Source organism: Electrona antarctica, assembly GCF_951216825.1.
Source record: "Electrona antarctica genome assembly, chromosome: 17".
Classification (NCBI taxonomy): domain Eukaryota; kingdom Metazoa; phylum Chordata; class Actinopteri; order Myctophiformes; family Myctophidae; genus Electrona; species Electrona antarctica.
Window position 1 is genome coordinate 35,053,438 of NC_136798.1, and position 17,758 is coordinate 35,071,195.

Sequence of the window (17,758 nt, forward strand, 5' to 3'; positions counted from 1 at the left end):
TTTGGTCTGCCAGTGTGAACATAGTAAAAAAGGTGAGAAAGTCAGTATTGTAATGCTCTATAAATGCTACTTTATTTTCTAAAAGCATAGAGTGATATCTCCATTGATAAACAGTACATAGAGTATATGCCAGTGGTTCTCAAACATTTTCATGTCAAGGAATTAAAATATGTAGGTGCAGTTTTTTTTCCTAAAATATCCCAACTGGAGCCGAGCTCAAAACACATCACATTGCGATCCTTTGAGCTAGTACAGTAGCTCTGCTATGTTCGAATAGCTGAAGTATACAAAGTGATCAAACACATTTGAATACTATTTAACTAATTTAGCTGGGGAACCCCTGGAACCCCCCCAAGGACCCCTGGGGTTCCCCAGACCTCATTTTGAGAACCAGTGGTATATGCGTACATATACAGTATGATAGAGACAGATAGTATGATAGCCATATAGGTTTGCATAATAAGGAATATGATCAGGCGTTTAGATGATCTCAGTGGTGCACTTGCAGGAGGCCTGGCACCAGGCTGCGATGGGCTCGCGACTGCAGCCCCACATCTTTGTCATAGAAGGACAGTTGCTAAACTGATCCTTATGAGGACATGGGTTGGCTGAGAGAGAGAGAGAGACACACACAGAATAACATCATTGGTCATTAAGTTGATGGTGATGTTGTTGTATCAAAGTAGGTCACACATCCACATACCATTAGAACTTCAACATGCAGGCAAAAAGATGAGTTTGCACACCGTAGCTCCCGTCTAAGACTTTATTGTAGCATCCACCAGAAAAGTGACGTTTGCAAGCACACTGCTCTTCTTCAGTCTTAAACCCTCTATAATATTTTGGTGACTTACTGCACAGCTTGTCGTCACAGGCTTCGGGACAGTCACCGCAAGATGGTCCGAGCTTGTAGGGCTCACCCATTCCACCCACATTACCGCTGCAAAGTGAGACAGAACATCAGATATTAAACGGCCTATTTTGAACATCTTGAAAGCGTGAAACCATGGTCTTTCGACTGCCATGTAATGTTAAGTGGTCAGATGGGTGGGCCATGTGCATTGTCAGAGCATGTTTAATTGTAATGACGTTGAGAACCAGTGATGTGTGTGTAGTACATGGTGGAGTACTTACGCAGGACAGTACTGACAGACGTAGTAGTATTTGTACGGGGAATCTGCGTCGGGGCAGTGAGTCATGGCACAGCCGACCTGGTTGGAGTTGTACGACACCACCTGTGAAACACACACAACGGTTTAAACTAGAATCCGGCCAGGCCAAGTATTAGTCTTATAGCCAATCAGGATGAAATATGACAAATCGGATGGGTCGCTCTTGATAACATGACTATAGAGATAACGGGTACCAATTCACGTGATGTTTGGACCAGTATAGGAGTAATATCCAATATATGTGTTTAACAGAAATCTGTCTCCTGGTGGCGCTATAACAGGCCTCTGCTCTGGCCTACAGTGAGTGTATGCATGCACAGTTTCACGCCGATCGGGCCAACGCACACACGCACGCACACACAGAGAGAATATGAAACGTGAGGATTTCTTGTGTGTACCTGTTTTCCATTGACAGATCCCTCCCCGTGCTCAAAGTTCTTCACCTCATTGTACCAGTGCTGGGTAGCAACGGTCCATGACAGCTCGTTACTGGACAGGAACATGTTCTCACCACAACCACCGGCTGGAGGGGGGGGGGGGGGGGGGGGGGGGGAAGAGAGAGAGAGTCAATCAATCTGTTGATTGATTCCCGCCAATGCTTGATCTGCATTAATTTTAATGATAACCAGAAAACGTTTGCATGAAAACGTTTTGTTTTGTTTATTTGCTGTCCCTCCCAAGCACTTTCGATCCAAATTAATAATACTAATAGGCCTACTAATAATCAGCAATAAGGAATAGTGCTTACAGCATTTCAAGCATACCCAGAGTATAGGCAGTGCCCACTCCTGGGCACTCGCCAGGCACTCCCGCCTGGCGAGAGCTCTACCGACTGAGCTATACCCGGACACAATAAGAGCCATTCCTTTTAGTTTCCAAATAAGGGACGATTCCGTATTTCAAGGTACAGTTGGCAACCCTAATTTATCACACATACTTGCGTGATGGAAAAATTCATGTTATATTAAATAACATGTATATGTATATTATTACCATTATTATTATTATTATTGTTATTAATAATGTTAAAGGGGTCTTACTGCTGATTATCCTTTCCTCGCCGGTGCTGCGTTTTGTGACACACTTGTCGGCATGTCTCTGAGCGTTGGCAGCAGCTTCCTCATTCCACATCTGTGAGAACAAGAGAACAGGACATTACACACACACTGAGGGACCCCAATGGAAATATTAATTACTAATTAGATATCTTATATTCCCTGAAAGTCACTTTGTAATATATATATATATACTGTATATAATTTTTCTCTCTTTTCTGGTTACCGTTTAATGTATGTGTGTATCTACAGTATCACTGTGTATCTGTCCTGTGAGTTCCCGTGCATGTTTGTTTTCCGACGTACTAACAGTCCAACAGTCATGAGTCCGACACCCTACCCTAAACCCTAACCAAACCGGCGGTGCGGAATGTATTAAACTGGTATGCAGCTGCATGTGTTCTACATTAATATGAGCGGTGTCGTTGAATATGTCATATCGCATAAAAGCTCCAGTATAGTGTCTTACCATCTTCAGCATGTTCCTGGCGGTAGGCTGCACGCCTCTTCTCAGTGCGTTGTGCTTGTTCACAATCTCCTCCTTCTCAGCGTCCGTCACGCCTATGAACACAAACGCACCAGAGAGACCCATAAAGTTTGGGTGAAATGCTAGGCTTGTTCAAGTGTAGCCTGGAAAACCAGACAAATCTGCCACGGCAGGCTAAGTTCAAGTGCTGCTGTGATCTGGACCACATGTGCTATTTGAACAGATGTGACACCATGCGTACGGTGGTTACGGTTTCTTATTTTTTGTTAAAATAGGTGTTCACAAAATGCTCTATATTCTGATAATAATCATTACAATTGTTTGTTCAATAATATCACGAGTGAGGGGAGGACGCAGAAGGTGGTTTGGGTATCTGGTTAGGATGCCTCTCGGGTGTCTCCAGGGAGGTCCTCGACACACGTCCCACTGGGAGGAGACCCCGGGGCAGACCAAGGCACAGTTGGAGGAAACACATCGACTCACTGGCCTTGGAACGTCTCAGGATCCCCCAGGAGGAAGTCACTAATGTTGCTCTGGAGATGGAAGTCTGGAGCACTCTGGTGGAGCTGTTGCCCCGTGACCCGACTACGGATAAGATGGATGGATGGATGGATGGATGGATGTTCAATAATCTCAAAAACAGAGCTGCGCTACTGAATGAGTTGGCCCCTAGGGGCATCCAGGACGTGTATTACATTGTTGTTAGTGGAAATGAAAACATAGGCGCCCCAAGTTTCCAACAGTGTGCGGGTCCTTTTGTTTGTTTTTCAAAGATACCCTTTTATTCAGTAATCAAGACAAAAGTTGAATTGTTTTGTCTTACCCCCAGCTGCTGGTTTCACTTCAGTTCCAACCAGCAGAGCAAAGACCACCGTGAGAGCAATGTACGCCTTCATCTTCTGTGAAAAACATTTTCATGAACAAATGATGCTGATGATAATAATGGAAAACAATGTATTGTTCATTATTAAAGCCAACAACAACAACGGGGCGACTGTGGCTCAAGAGGTAGAGCAGGTTGTCCAATGATCCATGGGTCGGCGGTTCGAATCCCGGCTCCTCCTGGCTACATGTCGAAGTGTCCTTGTAGCCCGGCAGCTTAAGGCCATATTTTAGCAAAATGTGGACGCGGTGGACAAAAGCGGCAACATTTTTCCACATGCTCTCCATAACATACGTTTCATTTTGGAAGGGGGGGCCACGTCATGAAGATGTCAGAAGGCGGCCATCTTGGCGTTCAAAGATGGCCGCCATGTAATATCTATAAGTGCCGCTATCTCGGCTTCTAAGCCACTTAGGTCAATCTTGGTGTCAAAATATAAATTATCTGGGTCAAGGAATGCAATAAGGTCATTGAGAATATCACTAGATGTTTATTTGTGCCAATATCAAATAAATACGGTCATTCTAGCAACATATTTACATAATCTTCAAATTATCTGTCACAATTACAACTGCAAAGAGCTGTGCAATTCCAGTGTGCCTTCTGACATGAGCATCTTGTACCACAACCCTTTTTACAACCGCACTTTACCAGTTCATTGCAGGCTTTTGACGCCATAGGTAGAGTGCTCCACACAGGAAGCCAGACCTGGTTGTCGACATCCAATGTCCATCCCCATCCTTCTGGACTGGGTGTTGGCTGCTGGGCCAGTTCAGACGTGGCCCAGATCCCAGACTGGTATACAACTCGCTTCACGTGCTGCAGCAGTGAATCTTGTGTTGGTGGAATGTGTTCCATCGTTTTGTTCTTCTGGCAGAACCATTCTCGCCGTGCTTCATTGACAGATTCCAAATCACTTGTTTTGTCATACATGACTGTAAAGCGCTCAAGAAGCTGAAAGTGTTGGGCATCTATGGTCACATTAGTGTATGGATTTTCTGTCATGTAGGTGAAGGCCTGGGTGACCTCAGGGTAGGAATTCCAAGCCACCCATGCTGACTTCTTCCCTTTCCCACCGAATGCTGATGTTGTGTCACAGCCTGTGTAACAGTGGACGACCGGAAGTGCTGTGGACTTGTCTTTGCCCAGAGCATGGCAGATGGTGTTTATATGAACATTGGTGTAGTTTTTGGTCTTCATTACATCTGGCATCACAGTGGTTGGCACAGACATTAGCCACTACATGCTGCCATGTAACCATGAAGAGGCAGACATGCAGGATAGTGATTCACCTGCTTGATGCCCTGGTACATGGCTGTTCTACCTGCTTGATACGCACTGTGGATACGGATGTTGTTGTTATCCTCATCGGTAAGTTCCATGCCCTGTTCACCAAGTATCCAGCTGCAGACATCTGGGTCGCTTTTGGCACTGGCAAAAACTACACCAATGTTCATATAAACACCATCTGCCATGCTCTGGGCAAAGACAAGTCCACAGCACTTCCGGTCTTCCACTGTTACACAGGCTGTGACACAACATCAGCATTCGATGGGAAAGGGAAGAAGTCAGCATGGGCGGCTTGGAATTCCTACCCTGAGGTCACCCAGGCCTTCACCTACATGACAGAAAATCCATACACTAATGTGACCATAGATGCCCAAAACTTTCAGCTTCTTGAGCGCTTTACAGTAATCATGTATGACAAAACAAGTGATTTGGAATCTGTCAATGAAGCACGGCGAGAATGGTTCTGCCAGAAGAACAAAACGATGGAACACATTCCACCAACACAAGATTCACTGCTGCAGCACGTGAAGCGAGTTTTATACCAGTCTGGGATCTGGGCCACGTCTGAACTGGCCCAGCAGCCAACACCCAGTCCAGAAGGATGGGGATGGACATTGGATGTCGACAACCAGGTCTGGCTTCCTGTGTGGAGCACTCTACCTATGGCGTCAAAAGCCTGCAATGAACTGGTAAAGTGCAGTTGTAAAAAGGGTTGTGGTGCAAGATGCTCATGTCAGAAGGCACACTGGAATTGCACAGCTCTTTGCAGTTGTAACTGTGACAGATAATTTGAAGTTAAAGATTATGTAAATGTTGCTAGAATGACCGTATTTATTTGATATTGGCACAAATAAACATCTAGTGATATTCTCAATGACCTTATTGCATTCCTTGACCCAGATATTGACACCACGATTGACCTTCTAAGTGGCTTAGAAGCCGAGATAGCAGCACTTATAGATATTACATGGCGTCCATCTTTGAACGCCAAGATGGCCGCCTTCTGACATCTTGATGACGTGGCCCCCCTTTCAAAATGAAACGTATGGTTATGGAGAGCATGTGGAAAAATGTTGGCGCTTTTGTCCGCCGCGTCCACATAATTTCGCTAAGCTACCGGACTATTGGGCAAGACACTGAACCCTAAATTGCTCCCGATGTGCTGGTTGGTACCTTGCATGGCTTCCGCCGCAATCGGTGTATGAATGTGTGTGTGAATGGGTGAATGTAATGCACAATCTATGTAAAGCGCCTTGGATAAAGGCGCTATATAAATGCACCATTTACCATTTACCATTTACAACAATGAGACAAAACAGAAAAAATGCATGTGATCAAGCAGATGGAAAAGATGAGATGGTATAAGCTTACCTCCAGTAGTTTGAAGTGTGTTGATGGATCTGGTATGAACATGGACTATTTGATCTTCAGGTCATGTGAACATACACAAAAGTTTGTACTTTTATATTCAGGGAGTGCCCCCATTAACCAATCAGAACACCACATTTTGGTGCCCCTCCCATCACTACAGGTGTGACACGTCACCCCTGAGTGAGTGGGTGGGGACCCAGACATTGATGTAAAAATAAACTGTTCAGACACTTTAGTGCACCAATTAAAAACAATTTAAAACCATTTTAAAAAACATACATGTATATTTATACTCATTTCACCAATACATCAAATAAAGATCTCACAAATCCTACTAGGTCTGTGGGCTTTTACATTTCCAATGTTTTTCCTTGTGTGTGAAACAAGAAAATGATGAAGAACAATCATGATAAACAACAAAGGAAACTACGGCCAGAAATACATGCAACAACATATGTACCAGGTTGGATTTGTTCAACGCAGGAGGCCACCTTTTAAAGCTTAGAAAAATATATTTTTTAGAAAAATATATTTTAGAACCATATTTTTACTTTTTAAATTAAAAGTCAGTTGGAGAAGTAGAGCTTCACTCCAAGCAAACCAAAAATAGTTTTCTACAGAAAGTGTCTAATTTCATCTTCCTGGTTTAAGCCCCTCGGCATCATGGTTTGAAGAGTATGAATGTAGTAACTTTCTCTTCTTAATAAAAGGTTATCAATGTTACCTCCCCTTCTTGGAGTTTTAACATGTTCTATGCCAATGTATCTCAGGGAGGAGACACTATGTTGTGCTTCAGCAAAGTGTAAGGCCACTGGACTGCGTTGATCCCTGGTGCGTATGTTGCTCCGGTGTTCAGCAATCCTGGTTTTGAGAGCTCTGGTGGTCTTTCCTACATAGGCGAGACCACAGGGACATGATATTAGATACACAACGTTGTTTTGATTACAGGTAATGAGCCCTCTAATTTTTATTTTCTTCCCTGTGTGAGGATGGTTATAGGTGGTGCACTTAGTAGTGAAATTACACTGTGTGCAGGCTCCACATCTATAGTTCCCATCTGGGACATCTAGAAAAGTACCTTTTCTTAGGGGAGGTAGATCTGATTTCACCAATAAATTTCTCAAATTTGGAGGACGTTTGTATACCACCCTAGGGGAATCTTTAAACACCTTACCTACTTGTGGGTCTGTACTTACTATATGCCAATGTTTTTTAATTATGCTCTCGAGTTCCTTGCCCACAGGAGAGTACTGCAGGAAACAACATGCACTAGTGTCAGTTGGTTTTGCCTGTCTTTTTGTGAGACACTCTTCCTGCGTGATATCCATATACTTGTCTCTGGCTGATTTTATCCACTGTTCTGGGTAACCCTTTTGCCTAAATCTCAAATCTAGTTCGTCTGCTTGTTTTTTGAAAACAGCCTCATCGCTGCAGATTCTGCGGATCCGACTATACTGGCTGATTGGTAGACTTTTCTTTAGATGAGTAGGGTGGAAGGAATCGGCCTGTAGATAGGAACACTTCTGTTTTCTTTCTATAGAGGTCAGTGGCAAACCCATTACCCTTTCTCTTTATGAGTATATCCAGAAAATTGATTTCCTGCAGGTCATGACAGATAGTAAATTTTAGGTGTTCATGACAACTGTTCAAATAGGTAAAGAACTCCATAAGAGTGTTCTCAGGACCTTGCCATATCAAGAATACATCATCTACATAACGTTTCCATAGTTTAATGTGTTTTTGAAAAGGATTTTCTGTGTTAGACACAAACTTTTCCTCAAACAGTGCAACGTAGAGGGTATTCTAAATCGCACTGATTATGAAAAGGAAATACATAAGCAACTGGCGAATACTATCTTTTATGAAAAATTTAATAGAGACCCCACCCCTGTCTTCAAAAAAGAAATTGACGAAACATTAAAAACTTTATTTGAAAGTGGGGAGACCACGAAGAAAGAGTATGAGTACATGAAAGTAGATCATCCTGTTATGTCTGTTTTCTATACTCTGCCCAAAATCCATAAAAGATTGGATAACCCACCGGGGAAACCTATAGTCTCAGCCATAGATTCTCTTACTGAAAAGATTTCGAGTTTTGTTGATTATTTTCTAAAACCATATGCCACTGCTTTACCGTCATATGTACGTGACTCTATGGATATGATTAACATCTTGAAATCCATCCATGATCTAGATCAAAACAACTATATCCTTGTAACAATGGACATAGAAAGTTTGTTTACCAATGTTGACCACCAGGGGGGGTTAGAAGCCCTCACACATTTCCTTAGTCAAAGAGACCCTGATGTTCTACCCAGTACCAAGTGTATTAGGGAGCTGGCTGAAATAGTTTTGAAGAAAAATGTCTTCATGTTTCAAGATACTCACTATGTTCAGCGTAAGGGGACCTCTATGGGAAGCAAAATGAGCCCCCAATTCAGTTCCCTCTACGTTGCACTGTTTGAGGAAAAGTTTGTGTCTAACACAGAAAATCCTTTTCAAAAACACATTAAACTATGGAAACGTTATGTAGATGATGTATTCTTGATATGGCAAGGTCCTGAGAACACTCTTATGGAGTTCTTTACCTATTTGAACAGTTGTCATGAACACCTAAAATTTACTATCTGTCATGACCTGCAGGAAATCAATTTTCTGGATATACTCATAAAGAGAAAGGGTAATGGGTTTGCCACTGACCTCTATAGAAAGAAAACAGACAAGTGTTCCTATCTACAGGCCGATTCCTTCCACCCTACTCATCTAAAGAAAAGTCTACCAATCAGCCAGTATAGTCGGATCCGCAGAATCTGCAGCGATGAGGCTGTTTTCAAAAAACAAGCAGACGAACTAGATTTGAGATTTAGGCAAAAGGGTTACCCAGAACAGTGGATAAAATCAGCCAGAGACAAGTATATGGATATCACGCAGGAAGAGTGTCTCACAAAAAGACAGGCAAAACCAACTGACACTAGTGCATGTTGTTTCCTGCAGTACTCTCCTGTGGGCAAGGAACTCGAGAGCATAATTAAAAAACATTGGCATATAGTAAGTACAGACCCACAAGTAGGTAAGGTGTTTAAAGATTCCCCTAGGGTGGTATACAAACGTCCTCCAAATTTGAGAAATGTATTGGTGAAATCAGATCTACCTCCCCTAAGAAAAGGTACTTTTCTAGATGTCCCAGATGGGAACTATAGATGTGGAGCCTGCACACAGTGTAATTTCACTACTAAGTGCACCACCTATAACCATCCTCACACAGGGAAGAAAATAAAAATTAGAGGGCTCATTACCTGTAATCAAAACAACGTTGTGTATCTAATATCATGTCCCTGTGGTCTCGCCTATGTAGGAAAGACCACCAGAGCTCTCAAAACCAGGATTGCTGAACACCGGAGCAACATACGCACCAGGGATCAACGCAGTCCAGTGGCCTTACACTTTGCTGAAGCACAACATAGTGTCTCCTCCCTGAGATACATTGGCATAGAACATGTTAAAACTCCAAGAAGGGGAGGTAACATTGATAACCTCTTATTAAAAAGAGAAAGTTACCACATTCATACTCTTCAAACCATGATGCCGAGGGGCTTAAACCAGGAAGATGAAATTAGACACTTTCTGTAGAAAACTATTTTTGGTTTGCTTGGAGTGAAGCTCTACTTCTCCAACTGACTTTTAATTTAAAAAGTAAAAATATGGTTCTAAAATATATTTTTCTAAAAAATATATTTTTCTAAGCTTTAAAAGGTGGCTTCCTGCGTTGAACAAATCCAACCTGGTACATATGTTGTTGCATGTATTTCTGGCCGTAGTTTCCTTTGTTGTTTATCATGATTGTTCTTCATCATTTTCTTGTTTCATACACAAGGAAAAACATTGGAAATGTAAAAGCCCACAGACCTAGTAGGATTTGTGAGATCTTTATTTGATGTATTGGTGAAATGAGTATAAATATACATGTATGTTTTTTAAAATGGTTTAAAATTGTTTTTAATTGGTGCACTAAAGTGTCTGAACAGTTTATTTTTACATCAATGTCTGGGTCCCCACCCACTCACTCAGGGGTGACATGTCACACCTGTAGTGATGGGAGGGGCACCAAAATGTGGTGTTCTGATTGTTTAATGGGGGCACTCCCTGAATATAAAAGTACAAACTTTTGTGTATGTTCACATGACCTGATGAAGATCAAATAGATCGAAACGTTGTCAGAATTTTCAATAAAGAACGTCTTTCTTATACCCATGGTGTGCGGGCTCCATCCAATACCTACTGGAGTTTCTTTAGCCCAGCACCCAGCCTGTTGATGTGCGTGTTCTACGTCCGCTCTCACTTTATAGACAGTTGACACACTGACTGTGCACAGGACAAACTGTAAGTTGAGACGTGCAATACTGTGGTGACACACAGAAGAGTAAACTGCTTAGAGTTATTTACAATTAGGCTGTAAAGACAAGCCTTTGTTAAGAATGCTGCTAGACACCCCAGGGGGGGTCGGGGGACAGTCCCTAATCAGGATAGGAACAGCTCCTATCTCAAGCTGCAAACTAACAGCTGTGTGTGTACAGAGAGCTCTCTGCTCTCCTTCAGAAAAGACATGATTCTAAAGTCAAAGTCATACGATTTGTCACACACGTTACCGCAGTGAATTTTGTCCTCCGCATTTGACCCATCTCTTGGAGCGGTTGAGCCACAGCCAAGGAGCGGTGAGCTGCAGCGTGCGCCGCGCTCGGGAATCATTTGATTAGTAGATTTGACCCCCAATCCAACCCTTTCATGCTGAGTGCCAAGCAGGAAGGCATTGGGTCCCATTTTTACAGTCTTTGGTATGACCCGGCCGGGGATCAAACCCCGACCTCCCAGTTTCAGGGCGGACACTCTAACCACAGGGCCACTGTCTGGTTCTACTGAGTATTTGTGCTTAATCATATAGACTGGTTAACAATACAGTTTGAACTATTTCATTACATGTGTTCTGTATACTTCATATATAGTATAGATATTGAATTAGTCCTATTTGGTATAAAACGTATAGAGTGACACATGAGCTGCATGCCATGTGTCCCTCCTCCTTCACCGGAAGATCCTGTTTCGAGGGAGGCGGGATCTGGAAGTTAGAAAATACTGCGATGCTGTGAACTTTCTGAGTGTTCACACTGATTAGCTATGATGTGACTCCACTGTATTCCACAGGGCTTTCTGCCCGTGGGAGCCTTGTACTGAGTAAGTCTGTTAAATAAAACTGATCAGATGTGACGACTAGAACCTGCCTTGCCTGCCTTTCTTCCACTCTCGACCATCACTGCTACAAAGACACATTGGGTCACTTGGTGCATACAAATATACATCAGTGTCCTTGACTCCTTTCAGATGAAATACCTGCTGATGTTTGGCTGGTCTTTTGTGGTGGTGGTCGGTCATTTATATCCTTACATTATTAGCTTTAAGGGTGTGTCTGTCACAGTGTTTTCATAGACAAACACCCAGGTGTGTACTTTAGTGCCACATCTATCAAGGATGATGGACAGTAGTAGATCATCATGCCAACGTATTTATTTAGCAGCATAATCCAACAATGTCCAGAGCAAAGTAGTAGACAGCTGACAATCTAATGTAGCTACTCTGTTGAAATCAATTGGATAGTCAGATGGTTATTTGGAGGAAATAGCTTCTTTCTTCAAAGAAGAAAATAGTAACTATTAAAAATAGTTTTAATAATAACTAGAAAATGATCGGATAAGGCCGGTCCAAGCAGGAAGGCAATAACAATAATATGCACAAGAAACATGGAAGACTAAACTTGAGAAAAAGACCATGGAATTGTGACAGGGTCGGTTTTTTATAGTGGGGGGCAGGTACAGGTTCTTGAAGACTCATACACAGAGTTGGCGGTGCCCAGATTTGAACCCATGACCTTGCATGTGTTGCAAAGGCAAGAGCTCTACCTACCGAGCTAACAAGCAAAATCATTTAGTGTTTTTGTAGCAAGTTGCACAAGGATAACTAATGATAAGGTGGGTATAAAGATTTATGAATTGACTGCGTATAAACCAGAAAATATACCAGATTCGGATGAGGAGCTCAATGAGTGAAAACCAATGAAATGAGTCTGAAACAGGGATTAAAGGTTAACTGAAAAATTATTATTAAACTTCAGAGAAAATAAACAGCTTTGAACATTCATGAAAAACAAACAAATGGGGCCCACTTTAAGTTGATGACTTGAAAAGTCCCAGTTCAGTTCAGGGAAAGCAGTCTCTTTCTCCAATTTGGAGAACCAGATTACCACATTTGTGGGTGGAGGGGGGTTCAGAGTTCCAGGTCGGCTCGCCAGGTCTGGATTGGGTACCATCCGGTACAAGAACCATCCATGCAAGGGAATCCTTTCAGGACACAAAAAACCTGAACTGAAAGGCCAGGTGTCCAAATCAGTCTTTGTTTCAAAATCACTGTTGTACAACATCAAATAATCTATTCATGAGTAAAGAACCTGATTTGATCAGGATCAAGTTCTTTATACATGTTTCTCACTAAACAAATCAGTTTCTAGCATTGTTAAGGCCCTTTAAACTTGGCTCAACCAAGGGCTAACATAAAAGGACACAAAGTCAGATCAAAAGTTTACAAAGATATTACACATTTATTTAAAATCCTGCATTGCAAAACAGGGACTGATTGACAAGAATACTTATGACCAGCCCATCTGAAACTTCACTAATAACCACAACAAAAAGGGAACACAAATGTTCAGTTTGGGAGACAATGAGCTGCTGGCCACAGGTCCACTTATATAGCCTGCAACTAATCAAGAACAGCTGACTAAGGGTGTGGCAGCCAGAAATCTCAGGTGATTGACAGGTGAGGCACTTTAGACCAGCAGAGGTCAGCAAAGCCACAGGCACTACAATTCCGGCAATTTTCATTGGCTCATAAAACCTTCATTTTTTCACCTATACGGACTTTCCCATGTCCGTATAGGTCCAAAGTTCACGTGTAGAAGTTTTCGTGCATTTTGATCAAATATCCTGGGAGGAGATGCATTTGAATTGATTTTCATATAATTCAAAATGGCAGGTGATCTAGAGGTCAGAGGTCAAAAGTAACAGCACGGAACTTGTTCGGCATGAGGAGACGCATATGTGTGTCGAGGTTTCATTGCCGACGGTCAAACGGTTCATGAGCTATGCCTGGTCAAAGTTTGCATTTTCAATATAGCCAATGGTTGTGGGCTTCGCATCCTCACCGTTTGGCATGGCCCTCATGCTAAAACCCTCATGCTCATATCTCCAAATTTCGCGAAAACCGACTGCACGGTTCAGCCAGAACTGCTATTTTTGGCGGAAGAAAAGAAATAGCAATTCCAAAAAAGGACCAAGTCCTTTCAGGACTGCTTGGTCCTTTAATAATAATAATAATAATAATAATAATAATAATAATAATAATAATAATAATAATAATAATAATAATAATAATAATAATAATAATAATAATAATAATAATAATAATAATAATAATAATAATTAGGTTAATACATTTGGGGGATAAAAGCTACTTTATAAAAGTGAGTTTTCAGGAGGGATTTGAACCGGGGCACAGACTCTGCAAGCCTGATCTCCTGTGATGTCTAGGAGAGCTTTGTCTGAGGACCTCAAATTTCACTTTGGTACATAATAATGGATGGAGTAGGTCAGAGATACCGGTATATCAATCAATCGATCTTTATTTCAGACCCAGGAGGATCCATATCACAAACAATACAATATAACAGTAAATACAAAAATAAAAATAAATAAAAAGGTACATATATGCACATATCCCACACTGTTCAGTTTCTGACATACAGACATGTGCGCCAGTGGTTCCACAGTATCGATGAGAACCTGAGTGAACTGCGTGTAGGGTCCGTTATTACAGCAATGATGTCGTTTATTGACTCAGATGCCCTACACATGAATCTGTACATAAGGTTACGTAGTACAGCAGAGCAGGTAGGTACTCCGACACTAACAAACATCTGGCTAGCACTGGAGCTTCTTGGCACTCTCAACAGCAGCCTCATACAATCATTATAGGCCACTGTGAGTCTTCTGATGCTGCTTTGTCTATAGCGGCACCATAGGTGTGCAGTATACAGCGGTGTACAGAAGGATCTAAAGAGCGATATCTTCACAGGAACCGAGCACATGCTAAATTTGCGACACAGCATGTTTGCTTGGGCATACAGCTTCCGTCGCTGTCTATAGATGTCCTTGTCATCTGAGAGATCATCAGAGATGATATGGCCCAAATAAGTGATCTCGCTGCACACACTAAGAGCAGTGCCAGCCAGATGGAAGTCAGGAAAGGCTGAATGTCTGTCTTCCCTACTTCGGATTATCATTATTTTACTTTTATTAGCATTGTGTTTTATATTAAAATCAAGACCATACTGTGAGCATACTTCCAGAAGCTGTTGGAGACCAGCACTATACGGACTGAAAATGACAAAATCATCTGCATACATCAGGTGGTTGGACTGAAAATGACAAAATCATCTGCATACATCAGGTGGTTAATTAGTGAGTCACCAACCCTACACCCTGTACCACATGTATTTAAAGACAATGATAAGTCATTCATATAAACATTAAAAAGAAAAGGAGAAAAAATTCCCCCTTGACGGACACCATTGATCACATGAAAGGGAGCAGACATTGACTTCCCCCATTTTACACTCATGGTCTGGTGAGCATACCAGAACACCAGGATTCTGACTAAGAACCTGGGGACCCCTCTTTGTATCAGTTTAGAAAAAAGCTTTTCATGATTAATGCGATCAAATGCCCGGGAAGCATCAATGAAAGAAACAAACATTGTAGAGTTCTGCCTACCACCAGATCTCTTTGAGAGCAAAAATACACAAATCAGTGCCATGTTTTCTTTTAAAGCCAAATTGATTATCAGCAGACAAAATTGACCTCTCTAATCTACTCAGTAGAATTGTCTCAAGTACTTTGGACATAACACTGGCCAGGGCTATTGGCCTATAATTATCTTATATTACAAGTACCACAGAAAGCATGGAAACAAGTAAAAACCCATGCGTAAAAAAACCTCTAAAACACATGGCCACCAGAGGGCACAGTGTCCTTATATATGATGGGGCCAGACCAGAGATGGCCTTTAAAGGTAAACTGTAAACGCATGTAATCAATTTCCAACAGATCCCCAAACCTGTTGTTTTGGGGTGCGTTCGTTTCAGTTCATTCAACCTCCTCTTGTGTGTTGGCTGGTGAAACCTTAGGGTGAAACGCACTCTAGACAGATATATACTTCACCCCTCCAACAGTATTGCACGCCGCGACATACAAGCTCACATCGCGTCACGTCGTGCGCACTGTGTGAGCTTGGAGGTCTGCTGTTCTCGGCCGTTCTCTGTGTGCAACACTTATTTGCACGTCGGCGGAGCATAAATTATAGTTTGAGGGGCTACAGCTGCGCGATCAAGAAGCCGTGATCATAGGAAGCGCTCCCTCGGCGACTGGAGGTGGGGTTTGGGGGACAAATTCTTTGAGAATCAGTATTACTGTTTACACACAAGTTGACACAACATAAATCCCGGTATATATTTCAAGAGCGGGAGATCACAGGAAACATCCACCCTAAACCTCCTTCTTCCACACTAGGAGGAAAACAGCCTCTGAAAGTTTGTTGGGGTGCATTTTTACACGCCAGTGCTGTGACCATAGACTTTTACATTGAGCCTAATGTTTCTTTTGTCCCCAACCAGCGCGGGCATACAGGTTCTTATCAGCGTGACGTTGTCTGGAAAGTGGAAATGCATCTATAGCACCGGCGTAGGTCCATTGGGCCACACAGGCCGTGGCCCAGTCAGTTTAGAGCTGGCCCAGTCTAACTTCAAAGAGAGGGGGCGAAAAAACAAGAACAACAACAAAAGATGGCAGTACATTTCAAGCACAAACTCAATACAAACGACCCAATTAAGCATTACACTTGTTTACAAGAGGGTCCACCATGTTCAATTCATCAAAACATTTAGAGACGTACAAATAGACACTTCTATATAGTCAAAGAACAGAACAGGAATTCATCATAGAGGTAAAAAGGGAAAAGAAACATATACAGTGAGGGGAAAAAAGGGGGGGGGGGGCGGTGGGGGGATTCAGATTTTTCTGTTTAGTAGCAAACTACAGCATGCAAGCCGCCTTTGTTTTAAATGGTCCCCCACGTCGGCAAAATCGTTAACACCTATCGGCCGGAGATGCGCTACCCCCGCCCCCCGCAATGCTAATTTGCCCAGTCTATCATTTGATCCACGCTATGCGCCTGGTCTATAGTACTGTATATTTGTGTCATTAAATGTTTTGATGAATTGAGTATGAAGGACCGCAGTGGAAACAAGCGATATAGGCTTTCTTGGCTATAAATCCTCTTAGCAGACCTTGTATCGAACTGTAAATAATTGTTGGCGTAGAACTAATTGATTTGTTTGCAACTGTTTGGTCCCCAACATGGCAAGTGTAGGACTACACCACCCCCCCCCCCCCCCCCCCCCTTTCATATTTAGTTAGTTTGCACTTGTTCTCATCTAACCTCTCCATTCAAACCTGTTGATAGACCTGTCACTATCATTACATAATCACCTGATCACAATTATTTGAGATATAGGCTAATCATAATTGTGTGTGTGTCAAACTGAGGGGCAACGACGGCCATGGCCTTCGTCATGACCTCCCTGAAATCCCTTTCACATTTCACATCATTACATTGCTTGGCCAGTTGGCCATCGTACTGCAGGCTAAAGTTTGCTCCTTATATTTATACCAGTACTGTGGTTTTTATTCATGCTCTGTGAATCTGAATCTGAAAACCATAAAGAAACATCCTGTTCAAAGTCCCGGACGGACGGACAGACGGACGGAGACAGACAGCCAGCCAGGCAGCCATCCATCCATCTCCTAAATCATTATATGATTAGCCTTAGGGTTGTGTTTCAGTGTTTTCATAGACAAACACCCATGTATTGTATACTTTACAAACATCACATCATATTGTGCCAAGTACAGTAGTACAACATGCCAACTTATTTATTTTGCGGCATAATCAAACAATGTTCAGGAACTGTGGTGAATGTCAGTTTGTTTTATTCTTCAAACTGTCTCACCCGTCTAGACAGGTGGCGTGACAATCTACTGTAGCTACTCCGTTGAAATCAATTGGATATTGGGAGGCTTAAAGTAACGCACACATGGCATAAATTAGATTACGTCTGTGAGAATGTCATGCTGACAGACAGATGATTCATTTGTATTAGGCTATAGCTGGTTTTATGTTTATTTTTTTATTATGTCATTTTGAGTTGCATGGTGTAGTACGGAGCCCCTGAGTGGCCATACATCTTGTCCGGACGAGACCATTTATTTGTATTACCATGGCCACTCAGGGGCTCCCTAGAAAAAACGTAACATACAGATGTGTTTTTTAAAGCGACTGG

At 42.3% G+C, this 17,758-nt stretch overlaps 1 protein-coding gene across 1 annotated transcript; it reads right to left on the minus strand.

Moving 5' to 3' along the window:
- Positions 1-47: 47 nt before the first annotated feature.
- On the minus strand, positions 48-6,334 carry LOC306940678 (cysteine-rich venom protein-like). Its single transcript, XM_079525794.1, has 8 exons — positions 6,259-6,334; positions 3,538-3,613; positions 2,697-2,788; positions 2,213-2,303; positions 1,571-1,695; positions 1,135-1,235; positions 855-940; positions 48-608 (listed from the first exon to the last, which is right to left on the minus strand). The coding sequence occupies exons 1-8, from the start codon at positions 6,298-6,300 to the stop codon at positions 481-483; spliced, it is 741 nt and encodes a 246-aa protein (XP_079381920.1). The 5' UTR covers positions 6,301-6,334; the 3' UTR covers positions 48-480.
- Positions 6,335-17,758: the final 11,424 nt, after the last annotated feature.